General features: G+C 44.7%; 1 protein-coding gene across 3 annotated transcripts in view; it reads left to right on the top strand.

Moving 5' to 3' along the window:
* The window catches only part of ZNF385B (zinc finger protein 385B), an 827,307-nt gene that overhangs the window by 611,928 nt on the left and 189,053 nt on the right, over nucleotides 1-26,326 (top strand). For all 3 annotated transcript variants that reach the window (XM_075317404.1, XM_075317403.1, XM_075317405.1), the window contains one exon: nucleotides 6,198-6,340. In XM_075317404.1, coding sequence (XP_075173519.1) covers nucleotides 6,198-6,340 — 143 coding nt within the window. The remainder of the gene's footprint in view (nucleotides 1-6,197; nucleotides 6,341-26,326) is intronic.

Raw genomic sequence — 26,326 nt, 5'->3', positions numbered from 1 at the left:
CCGAAAGGCCCCTGCCAATGGTGCTGACTGCTCTTTGTATACCGCTCCAGTACCGCCGGGCCACCATCCGTCCACGGTCCTTTCGGCAACCTCCAAGCAGCCTCTCCCGCAGACAGTCACCAACGTCTGCTGACCTTGCTGTCTCAGTCCGGGGCACACACCCGGACCAACTTCAGGCTTGCTTAACTGTTCCTTTTTCTGTCACTACTCTCACTTAGTCTTCCACTTTACCTCCTCTCTCAATGTCCTCTACCACTTCACTTCCTTCTACTTCCTCCTACTTAGCTTGACTGCCTGGTTTTCCCGCCTCCAGGGCTGTGAACTCCTCGGTGGGCGGAGCCAACCGCCTGGCCCACCCCCTGGTATGGACATCAGCCCCTGGAGGAAGGCAACAAGGATTTTTGGTTAGCCTTGGTGTTCCTAGCTGGGGTGTAGGGTGTGGTGGTGTTATGACCTGTGACCCCTGGCTTGCCCAGGGCGTCACACTCCTACCTCCCTCTCCATATAACTTGATGAGCACTAGCTGTCATCTCTAGAGATGAGAATGAAGGAAACGGCGGGGGCTCTGTCGAGGATGGGGGTTGTAGTAGTCGTGCTACCCCCAACCGGTCCACTCCTTGAAAAAGGGGAAAAGTCTGTAAGGGTGGTAGGAGGATGCCGGCTCTCAGAGGGGTAGTACTGTTTACCTCTGAGTCAGGCTTCAGTCCCATTAAAAGAGAGGCAGACCCTGTAATTCCATCCAACATCTTCTCTTTATTAAGGTGATAAACTTCTTCCTCCTCCATAGCAGAGCACTTCTTCCTTCCCAAGCACATACATTTTCTTGCTATTCTCACTATCCTGGCTGTCAGAGGTTTCCATCGGCTTCCTGGTTTACTGCTCCCTTTCCCTGCGAATATGGGTGCTCTGGCCATGCTGACTTCCCTCATCCCAGGGAACCTCAGCAACATACTTCTAGTCTTCAAACAACATGGCGACCTTCTTTCCTTCAGGACCCGACTATCTTGTACTCCCTATTACTCTTCAGCCTCCTGCCTGCTTCCTTGTCGCCTCTTCACTACTCTCATCTCCTTCCCTCTCTCTCTATCCAAGTAGTGTCCACCCCATCTCCTGAACTCTACCTTCTCCTCCTACAAACAACTATGGGGACCCTGTGCCCTCTAGTGGTGAACCCCGCAAACTACACCCCAACCTACCCTTCTATCCATCTCCTGTCACCCCCTTACAAGTGAACCCGAGGTTTGGTGTTCGGTGTTCATACCGAACACATACTTTACAAAAAAAAGCAGAATTCGGGTACTTTACGTATAAAAACCACTCGTGTGAGCGTCGCTGGGCTTGGGTACGCTCGGTGCTCAGCCCAGTGCGAGCTGCCTGCAGTGTTTGATCGGCTCGTTCTAGGGATAACAATAGCATTATTGGAGGTAGTGTGCAAGAAACATAAAAAAAATGGAAAAACCATTAAAAAAAAAAGTTAGTAATCCTGCAACTTGGACACTGCCCACAGAAAGCCTGACATAAAGAAAATTGCAGACATCGGCTCACTGATCCAGGTGGACATTTCAATCAGAGTCTTTTCTAGGCCGGTTTCAAGGCAAACAATGAACAGAATAGAAGATTGTCTCCAGCTCCCACATAACTGGAGGAAGTTGTTCTATAAAAACATCAGTTATTTCAGAAGTTTAAAAAGTAGAAACAATTCCAACGCGTTTTGAGCATGAACTCTTCTTAATTATAGTGCTTAATGCTCAAAACACGTTGTAAAGTGTTTCTACTTTTTACATTTATAAATAAGTGAAGTTTGTATAAAACAACTTCTTCCAATTATGCGGGAGCTGGAGACACTCTTCGTTTCTGTACACTGACCACTGGGTCTTATTTAGACTCATACGTCCTATCTTTTCAGGAAGAGTTTACAGCAATTTCCTTATCAGCAGAGGCAGGATTGAAATCACAAATAATACCTCTATATACAGCCGATAACACAGGATCCACCAGTCACAAAAGGCGATGGCACAGCCCCCCTGCTCCCCTAACCTTCACAATGAGTTTCATATAGTCTCATTAATTGAAATACTATGTCCCAAAAATGACAAAAGTATTTTAGGAGTGATACCTAATAGATACCTAATATGTCACGATCGGGGGGGTAACAAGCGGGAGTCACACCCCTCCTTTATACCTCCCAACCAACAGACAGAGCATGTGACGCACTCTCTAGCGCCCCTCTTATAGTCAGGCCAATTATGGAATTGCCCGAAAATAAGCAAGGAGGCCGCTATTCTACTATGCCAATGGTTGAAGGGTTCCCGGTGAGAGTAAGGTATATATTCCCCTGACTTAAAATCTCACCGGCCGACCCACAATGACCCCTGGCATAAACTCGCTGCCACCAACCGATTTACGGTAACTATTAACCGAGCACACATATAGTCTCATTAGATGATTCAATACAAAAGTTAGGGTTAGAATGTTTTCATTCTGTCTCATGTTAACATGGGTGTTCTGAAACAAAAGAATACAATTTGTTAATAACTAGGGATGATCGAATATCTCAAATATTCGGCTTTGAGAATATCTGACGAATAGGTCACCGCTATGCGAATATTCAATGCGCAATGTAAGTCTATGGGAAGCCCGAATAGTTCCGAATAGTTGTTACTCGGGTTTCCCATAGACTTACATTGCACATCGAATATTCGTGAATAGTCGAATAGCGGTGACCTATTCAGAAAATATTCGCGAAGCCGAATATTTGAGGTATTCGATCATGCCTATCTATAACCTTTCTCAAGGACGCATCTGTATAGGAGATTTGTTAGATCTTTAATTCCACCATTAATGTCACCTAATATTCTGTGTTTAACCTTTAAGGGGTCTGAACCTTTTGAATTATGGCAGCTATTGAAATCTCTGTGTTAGAGGTTTCTTTTTCCAATCAGTCAAGTTTCATTTGCTCTTGTGATAACGTATTGATCTTTCTCCTAAGCCCAATATCACGCTGATGTTGAAAGTTCCATATTGAGAAGTATCTAAGGTCATTATGTTGTGATAGATCACAGCTATTCTTGGGAGTGGGCATTCTGGGCAGCCTGGAATAAAGAAGTCAGATTTTATGCATTATTTTAAACATTATTTGTTCATTAAAAAAACTAATTTCCAAGTTGATTATTTTTCAAATCAGAAATTATCAGCTTTTCAAGACGACCTAAAGTGGTTGTCTAAGATAAAAGTCATTTTTTTACTTTATTAGATACTTAAGCTGTTTTTGCTGTTAAAAAGATTGAATATAAAGAAGGGTCTCAACTAGAGATGAGTGGACCCTTGGTAATTCGGTTTGGCGGGTTCAACCGGACTTCAGATAAAGTTCAATTTGGGACCCGGACTTGACCTGATCCTCAATGGAAGTCACTAATTGGGAAGTTCGGGTCTTCACCCACATGCAGCGAGCCATACACAGAGCACTTTCGGGGAGGTTGGGCGGGGTTTTTCCATCTTTTTTTGGGGTACACACTACATCTGATATCTCTGTTGTTACCCCCAGTGTGAGCCTTTCAAACACTGCAAGTGGCTCACACTGGGCCAAGCACCGAGAGTACCCGAGCACAGCGATTCTAAGGGGTACTTTACATGCTGCACATCGCTAGCATTTGCTGGCGATGTTGAGCGCGATAGCACCCGATCCCGTCGTACAGCCAATATGTGGTGATCGCTGCTGTAGCGAACATTATCGCTATGGCAGCGTCACACGCACATACCTGCTCTGCAACGTCGCTGTGACCGGCGAACTGCCACCTTTCTAAGGGGGCGGTTCGTTCAGCGTCACAGCAACGTCACAGTAGCGTCATCGGACTGCCGCCCAATAGAAAAGGAGGGGATGAGATGAGCGGCCGGAACATGCTGCCCACATCCTTCCTTCCTCCTTTTCCAGTGTACGCAGGTAAGGAGATGTTCGTCGCTCCCACGGTGTCACACATAGCGATGTGTGCTGCCGCAGGAATGATGAACAACATCGTACCGGTGGCAGCAGCAATATTAAGGAAAGGAACCACGTGTCAACGATCACCGTTTTGGAACGACTTTGCGATCGTTGATCGTCGCTCATTGGTGTTACACTGTTACACGCTGCGATGTCGCTACCAGCGCCGGATGTGTGTCACTAACAGCGTGACCCCGACGAAATATCGGCAGCAATGTCGCAGCGTGTAAAGTACCCCTAACATTAGTGGTTTACATATGTAAAGCATCCAAACGCCGAACCCTATGTTTTTTTGTAAAGTCTGTGTTTAGTACAAACACCGAACCTTGGGTTCGATCATCTCTAGGCTCTACTTTTCCCAGAAATAGCACCACGGTTGTTCAAAAGTCTTATTAAAATGTCCATTTTTCCTTGCTTTTCACAGATAGTATATCTAGCCATTATTGTCTACAGTGCTGTTTACATTTCTGTTTTTTTCCACATCGAGCCAGGGACTTGAGTAAGCTTTCTGGCTCAGAGAATACCACTACTTCTCATGAATTCAACAAGCTGTGCCGTCCTACCTCCACCGCACCCCTGCCATGCGCCAGCTTTCCCATTTTATAAAAAGAAGCCCGCACACTGCAAGTGTTGTGCTTGAGAAAAAAACTGGGTCCTCAATGTCATAAAAAATAACGTCAGCACCAGATGAGACAAGCGAAATGCACGAATGCTGCAAAAAGTGAATTTTTTCATTATAATTCCAATTCGGCACCACTAAAAAAGATCCGACGTTTCGACCTATTCAAGGTCTTTGTCAAGGATATCTGTGTGGAGGAGCCAGGCTGTGGAAATGTCCAATAGCGTTCGGTAGTAGCGCTGGGTGGGGGTATGGCAGCATGTGCTGCAAGGGATCCACCACATGTATGGAGCGCTACGTGTCCCATTTTGGGATAAACTGGTGTGAAAATGCCAAACGTCTCAATTCCTATTTGCGCCTAAATTTTGCAATTTTTCAAAGCTTTTATGCAGAATTGTAGCCATAGTTTCTAAAAAAAAAAAAAAAAGGAAGGTATTTCTATTTTGATCCATGTTGCGGATCAGATTCAATCTTTCATATCAATGACTCCATGAAATAAACATACAGCACACAGATATGTGTTATCGTAGGGTTGCCCATTTTTAGTTTATTGGGAAGGAAAAGAAAAGCTTAGAATTTTTTTGGGGGGAGCGGTTGCTTATTAGAAATATGGATGTCACATTAACTGTAGAAATGCACACAAATGGACAATTTTTGAAAATCGCTTTGCACAAACTGATGAAAATCAGTTAATTTTTTCCTATATGAGGAAAAAAAAGAAGGTATGAACTCACCCTTAGGCCACGTGCACACATTGAGTATTTGGTGAGTTTTTTTACCTCAGTATTTGTAGCCAAAAACAGAAGTTGGTGATAAATGCAGAAATGGTGCCCGTGTTTCTATTATACTTTCCCTCTGATTGTTCCTCTCCTGGTTTTGGCTACAAATACTGAGGTAAAAAAAACTCAGAAAATACTCAACGTGTGCACGAGGCCTAAAGCTGTTCCTGAGGCAGAGTCTCAGCATCTTTCGCTTGAATTTCTTGTACTTTACTATCAAAAATTGGCTATGGTCTCCAGTGACACTAATCCTGGAAAATTAGAACAGAACATACAACCCTTTTATCTAATCTCGGAAAATCACTTTACCAGTCATTTTGCTTACTAAAGGCCCCATCACACACAACGAGATTGCTGACGAGATTGTTTCTGTGACGCAGCAATGATCTCGCCAGCGATCTCGTTATGTGTGGCACCTACCACCGATCAGGCCCCTGCTGTGAGATCGCTAGTCGTTGCCGAATGGTCTGGACCATTTTGTTCAAAGGCGATGTCCTGTTGGGCAGGACTCATCGCTGTGTTTGACGCCTACCAAGGACCTCCTATACAGGTCGCTCATCGTTATACAGGTCGCTCATCGTTACTGTGTCGTTGGTAAGATCTGACTGTGTGACATCTCAGCAGTGACCTCCCAGCGACTTACCAGCGATCCTTATCAGGTCGCATCGTTTTCGAGATCGCTGGAAGTTGTTAAATGTGACGGGGGCTTTACTGCTTCACCCCACAGAATGTTTGTGTTTGTACCTCTATTCACCACCAATATTTTTATATGTATATATGCTGTATTTATGTAACATGAAATTATTTTTTGTGTCACCAGGCAGCACATGTCATACCGCCGCTCTCCCTGCATTAGTCCGGACCCCGAGCCTTGTGGTGCAACCCTCCTTGGATATGAAGCCATTTGTGTCATTTCCAATGGAAAATAGTCCGGCTGTTGGACTCTTCCCAAACTTCAACACAGTAAGTAAACTTATTGTTATATAAGCTTTAAGAAAAACAGTGAACTCAGTAGTCTATATTTGTGCATACTCAACGATCACCACCTATAACTAAAAATGAGTGGGCAATGCGCAAGTTCTCCTGGCTAGTAATTAGATCAAGAAACCCTGCAAAAAGTCAAGTAAAGGCAGGAATTTTACCTTGATATTCATTTTTTATGATGATTATATAAAGGAGATTAAAAGGAGTTGACTGATATGACACACACTTTCAATATGATCCTTATTAAACACTTACAAGTTTGCAAACTGTTAAAGGGGAGTTCCATATATTAATTATGAAAGTCATCTTTGACTATTAGTAACTAGTATCCAATTATTAAATAACATCTTAAAGGGAACCTGTCACCAGGTTTTTCCCATATAAGCTGCAGCCACCAGCAGTAAGCTCTTATATACAGCAATACAGCATTCTAGAACTCTGTATATAAGACCTTTTATTATACTCACCTGTGGGGCAATGCAAGAAAGTACAAAGGTATCCAGCTCACCTGTTCCTCCAAGTGCTCGACATCTGTCCAAGACAATCCAAGAAAAACTTTATTCCAGCACATACGAAGTATAAACGTCTTTTATTGGAAAAATATAGTAAAAAAACACACACGGATGGTAGGTAAAAAAACATCAAACTGGCCCCAGAAACACCGGTTTTCGCGTTTCGAGGCGTGCGCCTCTTAATCATAACCACCTATTTATAGACTGATGATCTAAACAATCAGACACATCTCAAGTCCCCTCTACATATCCCCTGATGAATCCCAATATGCGGGGGGGAAACACGTCGGGATAAGAGCAACTATCCAGATAAGTAATTGGGATTTCCTACATAGGTCCCATTATATATATATGTGGGACTGACCTCTGATCATATGTGTCCTTCATAAGGAATAAAGAGACTATCTGGATAAGTAATTGGGTTTTTTAGGACCAATTATATATGTGTATATGTGGGACTGATTCTGACATATGACTGTGTGACTAATTTTCAGCACCTTGCACTAGTGATGGTATTGGAATTGATGAGACAGCAGTAGGGTCTTTTAGGGTGAGCCGCTGAGGAATGGGGGCACCCGAAACAGTAAGGTGGACTAAACCTCCGTAGACAGGCTGGGGCAAGGTAGGGAATTTTTAGCCCAGTCCCCTGAACATCCAGATATCGGTGTAGACTGCCTTCTGAACAGAAGTGACACCACTGCATACATTTATTTTTGCTCACAGCCCAATCCAGGATCTCACCGTGTGTTGTTTTTACACTTTATGACATTTGTCTGTAACTGTATAAATGGGTATTCGCCCCTGTGTCTAAATTAATTGATACTATTTTATTAAGATTTAAATAAAATTAATTTTTTGGAGTTTTCTTTGGTTTGTAATTATGATTAAGAGGCGCACGCCTCGAAACACGTAAATCGGTGTTTCTGGGGTCAGTTTGCTGTTTTTTCTCCTACCATCCGTGTGTGTTTTTTACTATATTTTTCCAATAAAAGAAGCTTATACTCCGTATGTGCTGGAACAAAGTTATTCTTCACCTGTGGGCAGTCTAGTCCAATGGGTGTCTCTGATCTTGCTCCGATGCCTCTTCTCATCTTGCATGATGCTGATGATGCATCCTACGTCATCCAGACAGTGTCCTCCATTGCGCACTTCTCTCTGCCCTGCTGCGGGTAGAGGAATGTATTGTAGTGCGCATGCGCGGGCGCTCTATGTGTTTTCCCCGCGCCTATGCATTATAGTGTTTTGCTCTGCCCTCAGCAGGACAGAGAGAAGTGTGTGTGCATAGGATGCAATGTAGGACTCTGTGTAGATGATGTAGGACGCATTATCCACATTAAGCAGGGAAAGAAGACACTGATTGTAAGAATAGGGAAGGCACCGGATCAAGATCAGCAACGCGCATTGTCCGAGGCATCATCCACGTTAATAATGCACAGGAGGATGATAAAAGGAAGGACATGAGGCGCAGATTAGGGCGCCCATTGGATCAGACTGGACAATTTACATATAGGGCGTGAGATTTTATGAAAATATTTTTGGGGGGCAATAGGAGGTTTCAGGGGGTAACATGCACCTTTTATAGAATGCAGCACAGGTGCTGCTTAAGGTGCTAGTTTTAGTTTAGAAGGCAAAAATCTGGTGAGAGGTTAACTAACAATTCCATAATGCAGTGTTAATAGTGGAATATTTTCTTTAGCAGAGGGCGCCTTCTCATATCATATAAAACAAGTTGTGTTATTCTATAATGCCTTTAGTCTGTTAATAGACATCAGGCTTCGCTTTGAAGACGTAAAGCCTCAGATCCCCTACCGACACTGTGCCATTTATATTAATAATGTCGTAGGGCCCCCTCAGGTTCCAGGAGCCGGGTGCAACTTCTATTCCTGGATTCCCTATAGCGGTGTCCCTGGGTGCAGGTCCCGGAGGTTGTGTTCTTGGTATTGATCCTGTGGCTACAAAGCTCAATTCTCTTTAAAGTTTTATATTATAGAATTGCTGTTTGGAAATTTCCAAAATCTATTCTGGTAGGGTAAATGAAGGTGAATTGATACTGTAAGTAGCGTGTGTTCATATTGGCCGGGAGATATTTATTTACTGGAGAAGAGTCATTTTACCAATCTGTTCTACCGGCTATTTATTTAGAAAACAGACATGAAATAACAAGTTTCCGTCTAAGTCATCTGAGGCTCGAATTGCAGTGCAGAGAGCCGTGTGCTCGCTGGGTAGGCCTCTCCATACACAGTTTAGAGTGCGTGCATTGATTTTTTTTCTTAACTGGAAAGAGTGAATTGATTTTGGGTTTCATCTCACCAAAAGCGGTTTTCATATAGATTTAAATCAATGTTCCATCAGCTAGGATGAGTAACGCTTTTACTTAAAGCTGCAGGGGAGCGCGCTCCTCGGCTTTGAATTTTCCAGAATGAATGAATCCATTGTCTAAAAAGATGTTTAATGCTTCATAAAATGAATTGTATGTGAGATTTATACTCTTTAAATATTGTGCTTGTTTCTTCCGTTCCTGCTGTTTTGCCTAATGATTCCATTTCGCCTTATTAGATCTATACAGTGGCCGGAAAATGTATCCATACCCCGTGAACATTTCCACATTTTCTCATGTTACACCCACAAAGTTAAATGCATTTTATTGGGATTTTATGTGATATACTAACACTAAATAGCCAGTGTCATGATCCAGGACCGGTATTCTCCGCTCCAAAGTTTCCCAGACCCGGCCTGGTCATGTCAGGGGTTAACTCCCATAAGCCTCATTCTGGTTTCAGGAGACACTATATCTGGTCTCTGAACCTGCATTCCAGTGCTCATTATAGTCTTGCTCTGCAGCCTGTGACTGGCTCTGCTGAGATTTCCTGGTTTATCTTACTCCTTGTTGTCGTGCCGTGACCTGTACCCTCCCCTGTTTGTCCATCTGTCCCAGTCCCTGACTTCTCGCTCCTGTCTGTTGTTTGTGTTTCCCTCTGCATACCTGATCTTCCAGATTCTAGCTCTGTTGTGTTTTCTGACTTGATTTTGATCCTCCCTCTGCACTGACTTGACTTCCTGGCTAGACCCTGACTATTTGACTACTCTATTGCCCCCTGGTGGTTCGCCTGTTAACTGCCTGCTGGAGTTACTCTGCTGTACTTCAGCTGCCTTTCTGTTACAGTGTAACTTTCACTCTCCTTCACTACTCTGCTACCGCCTAGTGGGGAATATGCTGTACTACGTCTTACAGCCCTTTGTACAGTGTGACAGTCAGTATTTGTGAAGTGTAAAGGAAATGATACATGACTTTCTAAATATTTTAAAACTACAAATCTGAAATTTGTGATGTGCATTTGTATTTAGCCCCCCCTGTGTCATTACTTTGAAGTACCACCTTTTGCTGCAGTTGCTACTGCAAGTCATTTGAGGAATGTCTCTACCAGCACTGCACATCTAGAGGCTAATTGTCTCTTCAGGGAGGAAGGAGACAAACTCTAGTGCCACCTATTGGAAGTAGCAATCCTGAAAATCAAAAGTGGCCCTTTAACTAGCCTTGTCGTATGACTTAGGATTTATGCTAGATCAGAATCTCAATTTGCAGGTATGGTGTTTTGGGGTGATTGCCCCTTGTCAGTGCAAAATATGAGATCTGATCTGGCTGTATGAGAAGCTATAGTGGGGTCTAAGGGAAAACGTTTCTCCCTGTGGAGACTGACACACCAGTCTGGCATGCCAATGAGTTCATCTCCTTCCTCCCTGAAGAAATAATTTGCATATTTGTCAGAGGAGCACTGCAGCTATAAGTCTCCTCAATGGCAGCCAGATTGGTGTGTCAGTCTCCACAAGGAGAAAAGTTTGCCCCTTAGACATCTAGAGGTTAAAAATTCTGCCCATTCATCTTTGCAAAATATCTCTAGCTCAGTGATATTGGATTGAGGCGTCTGTGAACAGCAATTTTCAAGTCTTGCTACAGATTCTCAAATGGATTTAGGTCTGGATTGTGACTCGGCCATTCACACACACATGGAAATGCTTTGATCTAAACCATCCGTTGTAGCTCTGGCAGTATGGCTAAGGTCGTTGTCCTGCTGGAAAGTGAACCTACAGCCCAGTCTCAAGTCTTTTTCAGCTTCTAACAGGTTTTCCTACAGGATTACTCTGTATTTAGCTCCATGTATCTTCCCATCAATGCTGACCAGCTCCCCTGTCCCTGCTCAAGAAAAGCCTCCCCACAGCGTGATGCTGCAACCACCATGTTTGACGGTGGGGAAGGTGACTTCAGGGTGATGTGCAGTAATAGTTTTTTTTGCCACACATAGTGTTTTGCATTTACACCAAAACGTTTAATTTTTTTTCTCATCTGACCAGAGCAACTTCTTCCACATGCTAGCTGTGTCCTCTACATAGCTTATTGCAAACTGCAAACAAACCTTTTTATGGCTTGCTTTAAAAAATAATTTTCTTCTTGCCACTCTTCTCCAAAAGCTGGATTTGTGGAGTGTACAACAAAGGATTCACACACACACACACACACACACACACAGGCGTATATTTCCTCATGCGAGAGAATCAGGTCGATTATACAAATAAAAGAAAGACAGTTGCAGTCTATAATGCTAACATGTATAACAATGAATTGGAGTTTTTTTTTAACCTAAAGAGAGGCATTAGAGTAGGTAGAGACCCAACAAAAAGAGGTCACCTTGCCATTGACTGTAAAGGCTACTTTACACACTGCGATATCGGTCCCGATATCGCTAGTGTGGGTACCCGCCCCCATCTGTTGCGCGACATGGGCAAATCGCTGCCCGTGTCGCACAACAGCCGTCACACATACTTACCTGTCCGGCGACGTCGCTGTGACGGGCGAACCGCCTCCTTTCTAAGGGGGCGGTCCGTGCGGCGTCACAGCGACGTCACTGAAGCGTCACTGAACCGCCGCCCAATAGCAGCGGAGGGGCGGAGCTGAGCGGGACGTAACATCCCGCCCACCTCCTTCCTTCCGCATAGCGGCCGGGAGGCAGGTAAGGGGAGCTTCCTCGTTCCTGCGGCGTCACACGCAGCGATGTGTGCTCCCGCAGGAACGAGGAACAACTTCGTTACTGCTGCAGTAACGATTTTTAAGAATGGACCCCCATGTCGCCGATTAGCGATTTTGCACGTTTTTGCAACGATGCAAAATCGCTTATCGGTGTCACACGCAACGGCATCGCTAATGCGGCCGGATGTGCGTCACAAATTCCGTGACCCCAACGATTCCGCATTAGCGATGTCGCAGCGTGTAAAGCCCGCTTTAGGCTCACGTAAAACTGGCCATTTTTGTGTGCTAGGTATCTCATGTTTTTCATATTAGTAATGCATGTCTATATTCCCATATTCATTGTTCCACATATCTTAGTACTAGAGTGCAACTGTCTCCTTTTTGTTACTATGTTTCATATTCAGTTTGCACCTGTTCACATTAGAAAGGTAGGCTGTGCCATCAGTCTTCTTCTTAGATTACAGAGTCATACCTTGTGATTGAGCTCTCCTGCTCTTCAGCCTTAGGGGTACTTTGCACACTACGACATCGCAAGCCGATGCTTGCGATGCCGAGCGCGATAGTGCCCGCCCCCATCGCAGCAGCGATATCTTGTGATTGCTGCCGTAGCGAACATTATCACTACGGCAGCTTTACATGCACTCACCTGCCCTGCGACGTCGCTCTGGCCGGCGAACCGCCTCCTTACTAAGGGGGCGGGTCGTGCGGCGTCACAGCGGTCACACGGCAGGCGGCCAATAGAAGCGGAGGGGCGGATATGAGCAAGACGTAAACATCCCGCCCACCTCCGTCCTTCCGCATAGCCAGCGTGAGCCGCGGTGACGCAGGTAGGAGATGTTCCTCGCTCCTGCGGCTTCACACACAGCGATGTGTGCTGCCGCAGGAACGAGGAACAACATCGGACCGTCGCTGCTGCTACATTATAGAAATGTCGGACACTACACTGATGATATGATTACGACGCTTTTGCGCTCGTTAATCGTATCATAAAGGATTTACACACTACGATATCAACAGCGACGCCGGATGTGCGTCACTTTCGATTTGACCCCACCGACATCGCACCTGCGATATCGTAGTGTGCAAAGTACCCCTTAGGCAATTTTTTTATTCTTCATCTGCGTTCATGTCCGCCCATAAATTATAGGATTTTTTACCTAAAGAGAAGTATTAGAGTAGGTAGGGACCCAACAGACAGAGGTCGCATTGCCATTGGTTGTTGGGCTAACATAAAACTGGCATTTTTGTGTTTTTACATGTTTTTCATAGCAGTAATGCATGTCTATATTCCCATATTCATTGTTCCACATATCTTAGCACTACAGAGTGCAACTGTCTCCTTTTTGTTACTATGTTTCATGTTCAGTTTGTACCTGTTACCATTAGAAAGGTAGGATGTGTCATCAGTCTTTTTCTTAGATTATATTAATGACGGCTCAAACTCTTGTCAGAGTTTAAGCCAAGTGCCAGTTTACTGTGATCTGATTCTCTTGCATGCGAGAATTGGATCATACATGAGGAAAAGATGAAGAACTTAATTTCTCCATCTTCTCTATCAACTGTGTCATATATCGTACTGCACTTCGATGATTTCCACACATTATGCTCGACAAGAGCAAAGTAGCAAAATTATGATTATTGTCATGGTGCACTAAGACATTGCCCAGAGTAGTACAGTGGAGTCCCCACAAGGTGGCAGCAGAGTTGTGTCACGCTGCACTAATACGTGACCCGAAGTAGTACAGCAAAGTCACCACAAGGTGGCAGCAGAGTAGTCAGAGAACTGAGTCAGCAACAGGAAGTCAAATCAATGTACTAGAGGTGAACAAACTCAGAGTCAGAAGCAAGCAAAGGGGTCAGGAGCCAAACGGTAATAGAGAAAGCTGAAGGGAGAGACAGAGCCAAGTAAGGGACAGTAGCATAAGTCAAGTACCAGGAAGTCCAAACTACAAACAAAGGTATGACAAGTGGGATGGGTCCGGGAGAGAACAGACAGACACAGGTTAGGTGGGAGAGGGTGCATGGCAGGACAGATCGGGTACCTCAACGGAGCCAGCTATACACACTATGACTGTGAGCCCTCGCGAGCAGGGTCCTCTCTCCTCCTGTACCAGTATGTGCCTTTTTTGTTTATAATTATTGTACTTATCCATGCTATGTATACCCCTTTTTACATGGTAAGCGCTATTGAATAAATGGCGCTATAATAATACATAATATAATAATAATAATATGAGACATAGACTATCACTGGTGCTGAACCAGAGGTGCAGCACCCAGACATAGCGTCCTGGAAACCAGAACGAGGCAGGGATAAATTAACCCCTGACATAACCAGGCCAGAGCTGGGAGATACCACAGCGGCAGATACCTGTCTGGATCATGACAAGTATCATGGGAATGCGCATTACTAACTTGATCAGAAATGGGGCAATAGCTCTATTTTTTATGGTTTTGAACCTTTTAATGGCTCTTTATGGTTCAGCAAAATGCTGAATCCTCGTGGAAGTGAGTTACAAAACAATCTGCATCCTGGTGGATTTTTGAAAATCCTAAAAGATTATTCCCATTTCCAAGAGCCTATCCTAATTTGTAGTAGGAGTAATAATAATATTAGCAAATACCTCCAATCAGAAATATAGTATAGATCTTCTGATTAATATATCACTTACTTCATGTTCAGGGCATTGCAGGACCTTAGGTATCCATGGTTCCCTACTGGTCTCATTGGCTGCAGCAGTAATATTTCTGTATAATACAGTGCTGGCCAAAAGTATTGGCACCCCTGCAATTCTGTCAGATAATACTCAGTTTCTTCTTGAAAATGATTGCAATCACAAATTCTTTGGTATTATTAACTTCATTTATTTTGCTTGCAATGAAAAAACACAAGAGAGAATGAAACAAAAATCAAATCATTGATCATTTCACACAAAACTCCAAAAATGGGCCAGACACCCACAAGTATTGGCACCCTTAGCCTAATACTTGGTTGCACAACCTTTAGCCAAAATAACTGCGAGCAACCGCTTCCGGTAACCATCAATGAATGCTCTGCTGGAATTTTAGTCCATTCTTCTTTGGCAAACTGCTCCAGGTCCCTGAGATTTGAAGGGTGCCTTCTCCAAACTGCCATTTTGAGATTTCTCCACAGGTGTTCTATGGGATTCAGGTCTGGACTCATTGCTGGCCCCCTTAGTAGTCTCCAGTGCTTTCTCTCAAACCATTTTCTAGTGCTTTTTGAAGTGTGTTTTCGGTCATTGTCCTGCTGGAAGACCCATGATCTCTGACGGAGACCCAGCTTTCTCACACTGGGCCCTACATTATGCTGCAAAATTTCTTGGTAGTCTTGAGACTTCATAATGCCATGCACACGGTCAAGCAGTCCAGTGCCAGAGGCAGCAAAGCAACCCCAAAACATCAGGGAACCTCTGCCATGTTTGACTGTAGGGACCGTGTTCTTTTCTTAGAATGCCTCTTTTTTTCCCCTGTAAACTCTATGTTGATGGCTTTTCCCAAAAAGCTCTACTTTTGTCTCATCTGACCAGAGAATATTCTTCCAAAACGTTTTAGGCTTTCTCAGGTAAGTTTTGGCAAACTCCAGCCTGGCTTTTTTATGTCTCGGGGTAAGAAGTGGGGTCTTCCTGGGTATCCTACCATACAGTCCCTTTTCATTCAGACGCCGACGGATAGTACGGGTTGACACTGTTGTACCCTTGGACTGCAGGGCAGCTTGAACTTGTTTGGATGTTAGTCGAGGTTCTTTATCCACAATCCACAACACAATCTTGCATTGAAATCTCTCGTCAATTTTTCTTTGACTTCCACATCTAAGGAGGTTAGCCACAGTGCCATGGGCTTTACACTTCTTGATGACACTGCGCACCGTAGACACAGGAACTTTCAGGTCTTTGGAGATGGACTTGTAGCCTTGAGATTGCTCATGCTTCCTCACAATTTGGATTCTCAAGTCCTTAGACAGTTCTTTGGTCTTTTTTCTTTTCTCCATGCTCAATGTGGTACACACAAGGACACAGGACAGAGGTGGAGTCAACTTTAATCCATGTCACCTGGCTGCAAGTGTGATTTAGTTATTGCCAACACCTGTTAGGTGCCACAGGTAAGTTACAGGGGCTGTTAATTACACAAATTAGAGAAGCATCACATGATTTTTCAAACAGTGCCAATACTTTTGTCCACCCCCTTTTTTATGTTTGGTGTGGAATTATATCCAATTTGGCTTTATGACAATTTTTTTTTTTTTTTTTTTTTTATTGAAGACAAATTAAATGAAGATAATACCAAAGAATTTGTGATTGCAATCATTTTCAAGAAGAAACTGAGTATTATCTGAAAGAATTGCAGGGGTGCCAATACATTTGGCCAGCACTGTATGTCCTTGCTGTCGCTAATCACTGTCTGCAGTGGTGATGTCAGCATCTATGGTACTTTTTATTTATTGCTTTTGTTGCAGTTATTGGTTGCTTTGGTCACACGTTGATGTGGCACAACCACCTGGAGTGGGACATTGAGACCATCACGTGTCGCGGGCGGAGGAGGGGACGCTGCGCTCTCCCACTGCTCGGGTCCGGCTGCCGCTGCTGCTGCGGCCTGCTGCTGCTCGGTGGCTCGAGCGATGGGCCGGATCCCGGGGACTCGAGCGGCGCTCCTCGCCCGTGAGTGAAAAGGGGATTGGTTTTGGGGATTTATTGTCTGTGACGCCACCCACGGTTGTGGTGATTGTGTGGACACCACCGCTGCTCTGTATGGGGATCCCGGGAGTGGTGACAGGGAGCAGCAGAGTTGTTAGTTCTCCCCTCCGTGGGTAGGGGTTGGTTGTCCCGGGGCCCAGTGATGGGGTGGAGGAAGAGGGATGGCAGGCCAGGTGTGGGGCCTGGTGAGGTGCAGGGTCGCGGGGGCAGCGCTGTGCCGTACGGCACGGTGGTACTCACTCAGCCTGAGACGTTGACACAGTTCTCGGTAAAACACACGCCTGGAAAGACGGTTCCCACGGACGGCTGCTGTTGCTTTTCCCCGGTAGTTAACGGTGACTGTCTCTTTCCCTGCACCTTGTGTAATGTTGGTAGCGATGGGTTCCCACCGGTAACCCGCTCCCCGACTTGGATATGGGCCAGAGGAGCCCCTCTTTGCCCGCAGGCGCTGGCCCTGAGAAACTGGTGCCTTGGCGGTGGCGGTGTCTCTCTCATAATGTTGGACGGTTGCCTTTAATCGGGACTTAGTTGTTTGGAGACCCGGAGGTCCCCTTCACTGACGGATTTGGCAAATTCACGGCGACTGCTAGCCTTGCCGGGATCCGAAAGGCCCCTGCCTATGGTGCTGGCTTCTCCTTGTGTACCGGTCCGGTACCGCCGGGCCACCACCCATCCACGGTCCTTACGGCACCTCCGATAGGCCACTCCTGCAGACGGTCACCGCCGTCTGCTAACCTTGCTGTCTCTGTCCGGGGCACACACCCGGACCAACTTCAGGCTTTCAAACTGTCACTTTTTCTCTTTCCACTTCAGCTCCTCTCACTTGCTCCTCTACCACTCTACTCTAACTTCAACTTTAACTCTCTGCCTGATTTTCCCGCCTCCAGGACTGTGAACTCCTCGGTGGGCGGAGCCAACCGCCTGGCCCACCCCCTGGTGTAGACATCAGCCCCTGGAGGAAGGCAACAAGGATTTCGGGTTTAGCTTAGGTGTACCTAACCGGGCTGTAGGGTGTGGTGATATCATTACCTGTGACCCCTGGCTTGCCCAGGGCGTCACATCATGCAGCAACAGTGGGAAATTGGAAGGGTTAGAAGGTGCTGTTTTTTATTTTATAATGTAACCTGTAATTTTAATTTAGCTGTGTATGAGTTCTAGAGGTATTCGAAGCCACAATTAAGCCTCTGAGGGAGGGTCTTTAGAAAGAACGTGTTTGTGCAGAGCAAGAAATGCTGGAGAAAAAAATACATAAGGCTATGTGCCCACGCTGCGGATTTACCGCGGATTTTGCCGCGGATTTGCCGCGGATTTGCCGCGGATTTCCCGAAAATCTGCAGCAGCGGCACTTCCAAGCCATTTCAATGGCATTTTGGAAATGCTGTGTCCATGCTGCGGATTTTTCCGCTGCGGATTTGCCGCGGATTTTGATCCGGAAAAATCTGCAGCATGTCAATTGTTTGGTGCAGATTTGGTGCGGATTTTGGGTATAGAATGGGGAAAAAAAAAAAATCCGCATCAAAATCCGCGGCAAATCCGCGGTAAATCCGCGGTAAATCTGCGGCAAATCCGCGGGTGCGGATTTTCCGCGAAAGTCGCGGATTTTCATGCAGAAAAATCCGCAGGTACATTCTACCGTGGACATATAGCCTAAAGAGTTAATAGTGTGCATTTTTCATATTTTTTTTATATTTATAAATTATTTTACTTTTTTTTGCTTTTTATAATTTCCTTTGAAAATATTTTGTATCTGCTTTGAATGCTGCATTGGCTGGGACATCAAAGCTACTAATATTACACGTTGTACAGAGTCTAAAGTTGAAAAGATAAAATGTAAAAGGATTATATAATGGTAAAAAAAAATGAAAGTAAAAATAAAAAAGCAGTTCACAGTAAAGCTTGTATGTAAACGCATGTTTGAAGTAATATTGGAATATGGAAATAGCCGAATATAAAAAAACATAAAACAGTTTGTCTAGTAAAAAGTTAAGTTTATTGACTTTCTGTTCTAATAAATCCTAGCAACATGAAAACCTAAGGATTCATGAATATGGAAAGCTTTGTGCACTGATCCTGAGAAGCAGCACATAGAGTAAGGCCCTCTCACATGTCAGTGTCTCCGGACGTGTGGTGTCCGCTTTCACATGTACTAGAGCCACGTTCACACCTACTCATCAAGATCAGTGTTAATCCTCACACCTCCCTGTTTTCACAGACTGTTTGTTCATGTGAACTACATCTGTGTCCCACATGGAGCCATGTCCGCTTTATACTATCAGCACAGATGAAAAGGGTCAATATAAGTCTATGGCTCTGTGAAAAACACTTAGGCGGGCTTTGCACACTACGACATCGCAGGTGCGATGTCGGTGGGGTCAAATTGAAAATGACGTACTTCCGGCATGTCGTATCATCGGTGCAGCGTCAGCGAAATCCAGAATTATGCTGACGCAACGGTCCGATGTTGTTCCTCGCTCCTGCGGCAGCACACATCGCTGTGTGTGAAGTCGCTGGAGCGAGGAACATCTCCTACCGGCGTCACCGCGGCTTCTGTAGGATATGCGGAAGGAAGGAGGTGGGCGAGATGTTTACATCCCGCTCATCTCCGCCCCTCCGCTCCTATTGGCTGCCTGCCGTGTGACGTCGCACGACCCGCCCCCTTAATAAGGAGGCGGGTCGCCGGCCAGAGCGACGGTCGCAGGACAGGTGAGTCCATGTGAAGCTGCCGTAGCGATAATGTTCGCTACGGCAGCTATCACAAGGATATCGCTGCTGCGACGGGGGCGGGGACTATCGCGCTCGGCATCGCAGCATTGGCCTGCGATGTCACAGCGTGCAAAGTACCCCTTAGGCTGAGACCGCACTTTGCGTACTTCTACTTGCAGTTCTAAACGCACGTTTTGGGCTTAATTGATTTGACCAAAGTTGCCTTTTTCAGAACTTTAGTGCTGAAAACGCGTGCGTATTTACCGCGTTTTAGATGCATTTTCAGCGCTTTTTACCTGCTTTTCCACCTGCGTTTTGATAGATGCGTTTTGAACATCATGACACTGCTAAATAAAGTTTAAATAGTCAAACTCAATGAAAAAATTGGAAAAAAGAAACAAATCTATATATTTGTGAAAACTAATGAAAATAGATTAATTTAATGAAATTATGGCGGTAATATGATATTAAATGGAAAAATAGCAATAATTTATTAAAATTCTTATTTTTAATTGTCGGACTATGTGTGTGTGTAAAGGGACATATGAAATAATTATTTTGATGTCCAAAAAGCATGTTTTCTGCACTGAAAAGCAGGTAAAACGCAGGAATTTGCTGGAATCTTGGTTTTTGACATTTCTCATAGACTTCAATGTTAGCAAAACGCACCCAAAATGGCAAAAACAATTGACATGCTACTTCTTTGAATGCATGTTTTTTGCCACAAAATATGCAAATTAAACGCAGCATTTTAAAACGCAAAGTGGGGTCTAGAAATCCCCATTTTCCATAGACTTTGCTGGGAAATCAAAACGCATGCCTTTTGGCATGAAAAAAGCGCTTCTCAAAACGGACCTAAAAAGCACCTAAAACGCAAAGTGCGTTCTCACCCTTACAGAACACAAATGACAGCCATGTGCTGTCTGTATGACACGGACCAGAATTAAATGCATTCATGAAATTAAAACTTATGTGTTAACAATGTACAAAGATGATAGATAGATAGATAGATAGATAGATATCATGCAGATATCTAATTTCTCACCCCCCTACATATTTTACAGTTGCGCCCTTTAGTGCCTTTCATGTGGTACTAAAGGGTGTTTAGCTTGGTTTAACCTAATAAATAAATAATTTTAAACCCTATTTTTGGTAACCAGCCAAGGTAAAGCAAACAGCTGAGGCCTGGTATTATCAGGCTGGGTAGGTCAACGGTTATTAGGTCCTTCCCAGCCTAAAAATAGCAGCCCACAGCCGCCCCAGAAGTGGCGCATCACATTAGATGCACGAATTCTGGCTCTTTGCCTCCGTTCTTCTCGATTGTCCTGGTGCGTTGGCAATCGGGGTCTGGGTGTCCGCCTCCAGAATACTTCCACTCCCGAAAATGGTGCACGGCAGAGCACACAGTGCGTCTGCATCATTATAGTCAATGGCCCCATCAACACAGATGTCTGAAACCCATTTTGTGGGTTGTTCGGACGGGAGCCCCGACGGGACTACTGAACGGATATGAGAATGCAATGCGAAAGCGGCCTTAATCTGATGCTTTGAAATCACCTATTATATTGTACGTGATATTGGAAAATGGCATATATGTTTTTTAGCCCATCTGGTAGCGTTTTATATCTAACGTTGTATATTTTTTATATTACTTTTTTTTTTTAAACATGCATATCAATAAAAGCAGTGGCATAACTAGAATCAATAGACTTTGATGGGCCCCAATGCAATATTCAGACCTGAGCTTCCACCTGTATGTTGCTCAGATGTATGGGCCTTGCAGCATTCTAAGGGGTACTTTGCACACTGCGACATCGCAGGTGCGATGTCGGTGGGGTCAAATCGAAAGTGACGCACATCCGGCGTCGCTGTCGACATTGGGGAATGTGAATCGTTTTTACTACGATTAACGAGCGCAAAAGCGTCAAAATCGTATGATCGGTGTAGTGTCAGTAATTTCCATAATTTCGGAAGGACCGTTGTTACTATGTTGTTCCTCGTTCCTGCGGCAGCACACATCGCTGTGTGTGAAGCCGCAGGAGCGAGGAACATCGCCTTACCTGCGTCCCGGCTGCAATGAGGAAGGAAGGAGGCGGATCGCCGGCCAGAGCGACGTCGCAGGGCAGGTAAGTGCATGTGAAGCTGCCGTAGCGATAATTTTCGCTACGCCAGCTATCACAAGATATCGCAGCTGCGACGGGGGCGGGGACTATCGCGCTCGGCATCACTACCATCAGCTTGCGATGTCGTAGTGTGCAAAGTACCCCTAAATCCTATAAAGACATATTCATAGCCCCCACCGATGGTAATAATGTCTCTCATCTTGGGCCCCTTTCAGTAATAATGTCCCCCATTCTGGGCCACTTTCAGTAATAATGTCCAACATCCTGTCACCTTCCTGGTATAATGTCCCCTATTCTGGGCAACGGGCTGGTATAATGTTCCCCATCCTGGGCCCTTTCCAGTAATAATGTCCCTCATTCTGGGCTTCTTTCTGGTATAACGTCCTCCATGCTGGTCCCCTTCTTGGTATGTTGTCCCTCATCCTGATACAATGTCCTCCTCCAGTGCCCTTCCTGTAATAATGTCCTCCATCTCGGGCCTCTTTCTGGTATAATGTCCCCCCTCCTGGGCCCTTTTCTGGTATAATGTCCTCCTCCAGTACCCATCTAGTAATAATGTGCCCTCCTCTTGGGCCCATTTTGTGATAATGTTCCCTGTTCAGCTGCCGTTCCCTAAAACATTAAAAAAAAAGTAGATTCTTCTCACCTTTCCCCACTATAATGATGCACGGCATCCTCTTCTATAGCCTGCACAAAGGTCGGCAGCTAACTTTGGCGTGCCTTTTAAGGGCAACGCATGACGTCACTGTTATGGGTCGCCTATGGCTAGCATGCTGACGTCAGCTGCCGGCCTCTGCGTGTATTGCAGTGCAGGGACTCAGGGGGTCTCTGTGCCGCATTACATTTCAGTAGAATATGCATCCTCTGATCACACCCAGATAAATTAGGCATTTGCAGACCCCCCACTCCCGTACTAGCCTGGTTGCGCCAAATAAACATGATTTTTTTTGTTCTTATATTTCATGTCCTGCACGCCTTTCATTGTAGATAATTGTATTATGTAGTAAGTAACAGCATTCGGTTTCCTCTGCATGATAGTTTTAACAATGTCATTAGGTGTGTTTTCTATAGTAATGGAGGCAGTCTCCCTTTCTGCTGAGATGTCTGCCCTGTGAACAGATACTTGTTAGGATAAAGCATTATACCGTCCCTTTAGGTTTTCATTTTGTTGAATTGCCTCAATTTCATAACCTGTGTTCCCAGAAGATGAGATCCCGCACTGCTGTCCAGCCAACACTACTCATTATGAAGTCCCCGTAGAGCATAGAAATACTACAGGTGGCTCCTGCTCATGGCAGAACCGCCAGAGGGACAATTAGAGGAGAGCAATCTCTGTCTTCTTGTATCTTCTTTCAACTTTATTCTTTACAAATCTTCGCCTAAACTTTTGGACTCTTTTTTAGAATTTTATTATGGACACGTTCAATGTGCATTGGTATTTTGTGTGATTTACACAAAATAATACTGTTTCTTGTAGTACAACTGATGCTAGAGCTTGGAGAAACCTATAAATAATTTTATTTTTACAATATACATTTTTAGTACTATGAAGATCCAACTGATCAGAGCATTATCATGATTGTGTATGAGACACAGCTAGAAGCCTTTAAACATAGACATTTTCATCACTTGTGATGAAGTAGTCAGGTTGCAATATTAAGCATAGAGGGAGATTTCTAGAGGACCAAACACCAGGATTTTCCTATATAAATTAATGCCAGTGCTATACTGACACTATCATGCTGATTCTACGCATACCTTTAGTTGTGAGATCGGATGTATACTTTCTGAAATACAGGCAAGTAAAGTTTGTGCAATGCAGTGTTATTTGATTGATAGCAGCTACAGAATATCTAATAGGTGGGCTGAGTTTTGCTAGTTATTCCCGCCCTGTCTGCCTGCCTGTCCTTCCTTCCCCAGTCCTTCCTCCCTCCTTCCTCTCCCTGTAATAACAGAGATTGGCTACGACTGTAGATCTGTGTTTCATTTTTATGGTTTTAATTGGCTTATCCGCTACTTGGACAACCCCATCTCAAATCACCATGTTTGATCCCAATAAAATAACAACGCTCATGCTCACTTTCGGTACCAGCATTGTTGTAGCAGTGTTGGCACTTGCTCTCTCGAGGCTCACATGACGTTATTAGGTAACATGAGCCACGTTACCAATTAGCGTTGTCTTCACTCTCCCCGCCTTCAGACCTCTCAAACATCAATAGGAAGTGAGCGGCAGCCACAGCTTTGGCTTTTTCTTGATATTCAATTCATCCAAAGGCGGGGAACAAAGCAACAGTGAAACGCTCGTTGGGTGTTTGGTGGGTGATTCCCTCTGTTATTGAATATTCATTTGTATTACTTGTGATTTCCTATTTTGGGCTTATTACTTTTTACAACATTTTTTGTACACATAACTTTTGCATGTATTTATTATTATATATAATTGATCAATTTTTTTTATGTATACTATTTTGTATTACTTATATAGCAATTTCTTATCTATACTAAATATTGTAATTGTTCCCAATTTGGCTCACCCTCCATTGTAAACTTTTGTTTGTAACTCTGGAATTATTGTTTTTTATTATACATATTATATTATTATTATTATTATTATTATTATTATTATTATATTATATTTATACATATACTCTAATAAAGTTTTTGTAATGTTATGATAATTTTGATCACTTTATTCCCATTCTTTTCATCTTCTTCTCTATTTTATGAGGGGGCAAACATGGTGATTGAGAAGGTGTCGTCTAAGTAGTGGAAAAACGATTTAAGCTTGTTGCTCATTTCAGCTTTCAGCAGATTCATGTACCTCTCAGACACTGTTTGAGAATTAACTCTTAAGCGGGCTTTACACGCTGCGACATCGCAAGCAATTGCTAGCCCCCGTCGTATGCGCGATATATTGTGATCGCTGCCGTAGCGAACATTATTGCTACGGCAGCGTCATACGAATTTACCTGCCCTGCGACGTCATAATTGCTAGCGATGTCGCGACCGATAGCACCCGCCCCCGTCGGTGGCACGATATGTGGTGCTCGCTGCCGTGGCAAACATTATCGCTACGGCAGCATCACACGCACATACCTTGTCAGCGACGTCGCTGTGACCGCCGAACAATCCCTCCTTCAAGGGGGAGGTGCGTTCGGCGTCATAGCGACGTCACTGCAGAGTCACTGAGCGGCCGGCCAATAGAAGCGGAGGGGCGGAGATGAGCGGGACGTAACATCCCTCCCACCTGCTTCCTTCCGCATTGCCGGTGGAGGCAGGTAAAGAGATGTTCGTCGCTCCTGCGGTGTCACACACAGCGATGTATGCTGCCGCAGGAACGATAAACAACATCGTACCTGTCGCAGCAGCGATATTAAGGAAATGAGCGACGTGTCAACGAGCAACAATTTTTCATGTTTTTGTGCTCGTTGATCGTCGCTCATTGGTGTTACACACTGCGATGTCGGTAACGGCGCCGGATGTGCGTCACTACCGACGTGACCCCGACGATATATTGTTACTGATATCGCAGGTGTAAAGCACCCTTAAGTGTCACACACTACGATATCATTAATGGCGCCGGATGTGTGTCACAAACAACGTGACCCCGACGATAATTCATTAACGATATCGTAGCGTGTAAAGCCCCCTTTATACTTGGGATATACAGCATCCATTATCATCTACATCATCAACAGGGAGGATTACAAGAAAAACCTTGCACATATACTTTAGAATCAAGGTGAGCTACATACACAAAAACAAACTAAAAAAGTTAACACAGCTGCATCTGCTGTCTACTCAAGAAAACCCTTTCACAGCATAAGCCCACAGCTGTTGTATTCAACATCCAACATTTTTGAACAGATAAGGCTAAAACCTGCTTTACACGTATCAATTTCTCGTGCAATCACATTTGCAATCGCACCCTCCCCCATTGTTTGTGCGACACGGGCAATTTGTAAACCCCCGTCACACATACTTACCTTCCAAACGACCTCGCTGTGGGGGGCGAACATCCTCTTCCTGAAGAGGGAGGGACGTTCGGTGTCACAGCGATGTCACACAGCGGCCGCCCAATAGTAGCGGAGGGGCGGAGATGAGTGGGACGTAAACATCCCGCCCACCTCCTTCCTTCCGGCGGGACGCAGGTAAGCTGCAGTTCAGCGTTCCCGGGGTGTCACACGGAGCAATGTGTGCTGCCCCAGGAACGATGAACAACCGGTGCGCAGAAGGACGTGCGATTTTTAGAAAATGAGCAACGTGTCAACGAACAACGATAAGGTGAGTATTTTTGCTCATTAACAGATGCTCGTAGCTGTCACACGGTACGATATGTCAAACGGCGCCGGATGTGCATCACTAACGACGTGACCCCGACGACATATCGTTAGATATATCGTAGCGTGTAACGTGCCCATTAGTCCAATACAACCAGCCTTTTCATTATCTCAAACCCTTCTTGGTCAGTACTGCAAGACCTGAACTTCTTGTTATTGACGATGCCATGAGTTTTTCAATTGGAGAAGGCAGATAGACAGGTCTGGTTACATGCTCTTCCATCAGCCAGCTTTTCTTTTCCTCATCAGAGGACAGGAGCTCTCTGCAGTCTGTGAGGAAGACAGTGTCACATCTGCCCCAGAACCTACTCCTGTAATATCTGCTTCTGTCGTCATACGTCGTTATATTCACTCTGTGGGTGGTGCTAGTGAGAGGAGATGTTAGAACTCTGGTCAGCACCGGCTCTCTCCATCCACTAAGGTTAGCGTGGCAAGAACCTGCAATATTTTCAAGTCTGACAGAATGGGTGTGTGTGCTATCCAGCTAAAGTCATCAGCTCCTGGAAGGCACCACACCCTACTTAAGGTTCCTGCTTTCTGTTGGAAGCTGCC

The sequence above is a fragment of the Anomaloglossus baeobatrachus genome, chromosome 7 (genome assembly GCF_048569485.1).
Source record: "Anomaloglossus baeobatrachus isolate aAnoBae1 chromosome 7, aAnoBae1.hap1, whole genome shotgun sequence".
Taxonomy (NCBI): Eukaryota; Metazoa; Chordata; class Amphibia; order Anura; family Aromobatidae; genus Anomaloglossus; species Anomaloglossus baeobatrachus.
The sequence above is the reverse complement of the archived record's forward strand: the minus strand, read 5'-3'. Positions and strand labels throughout refer to the sequence as shown.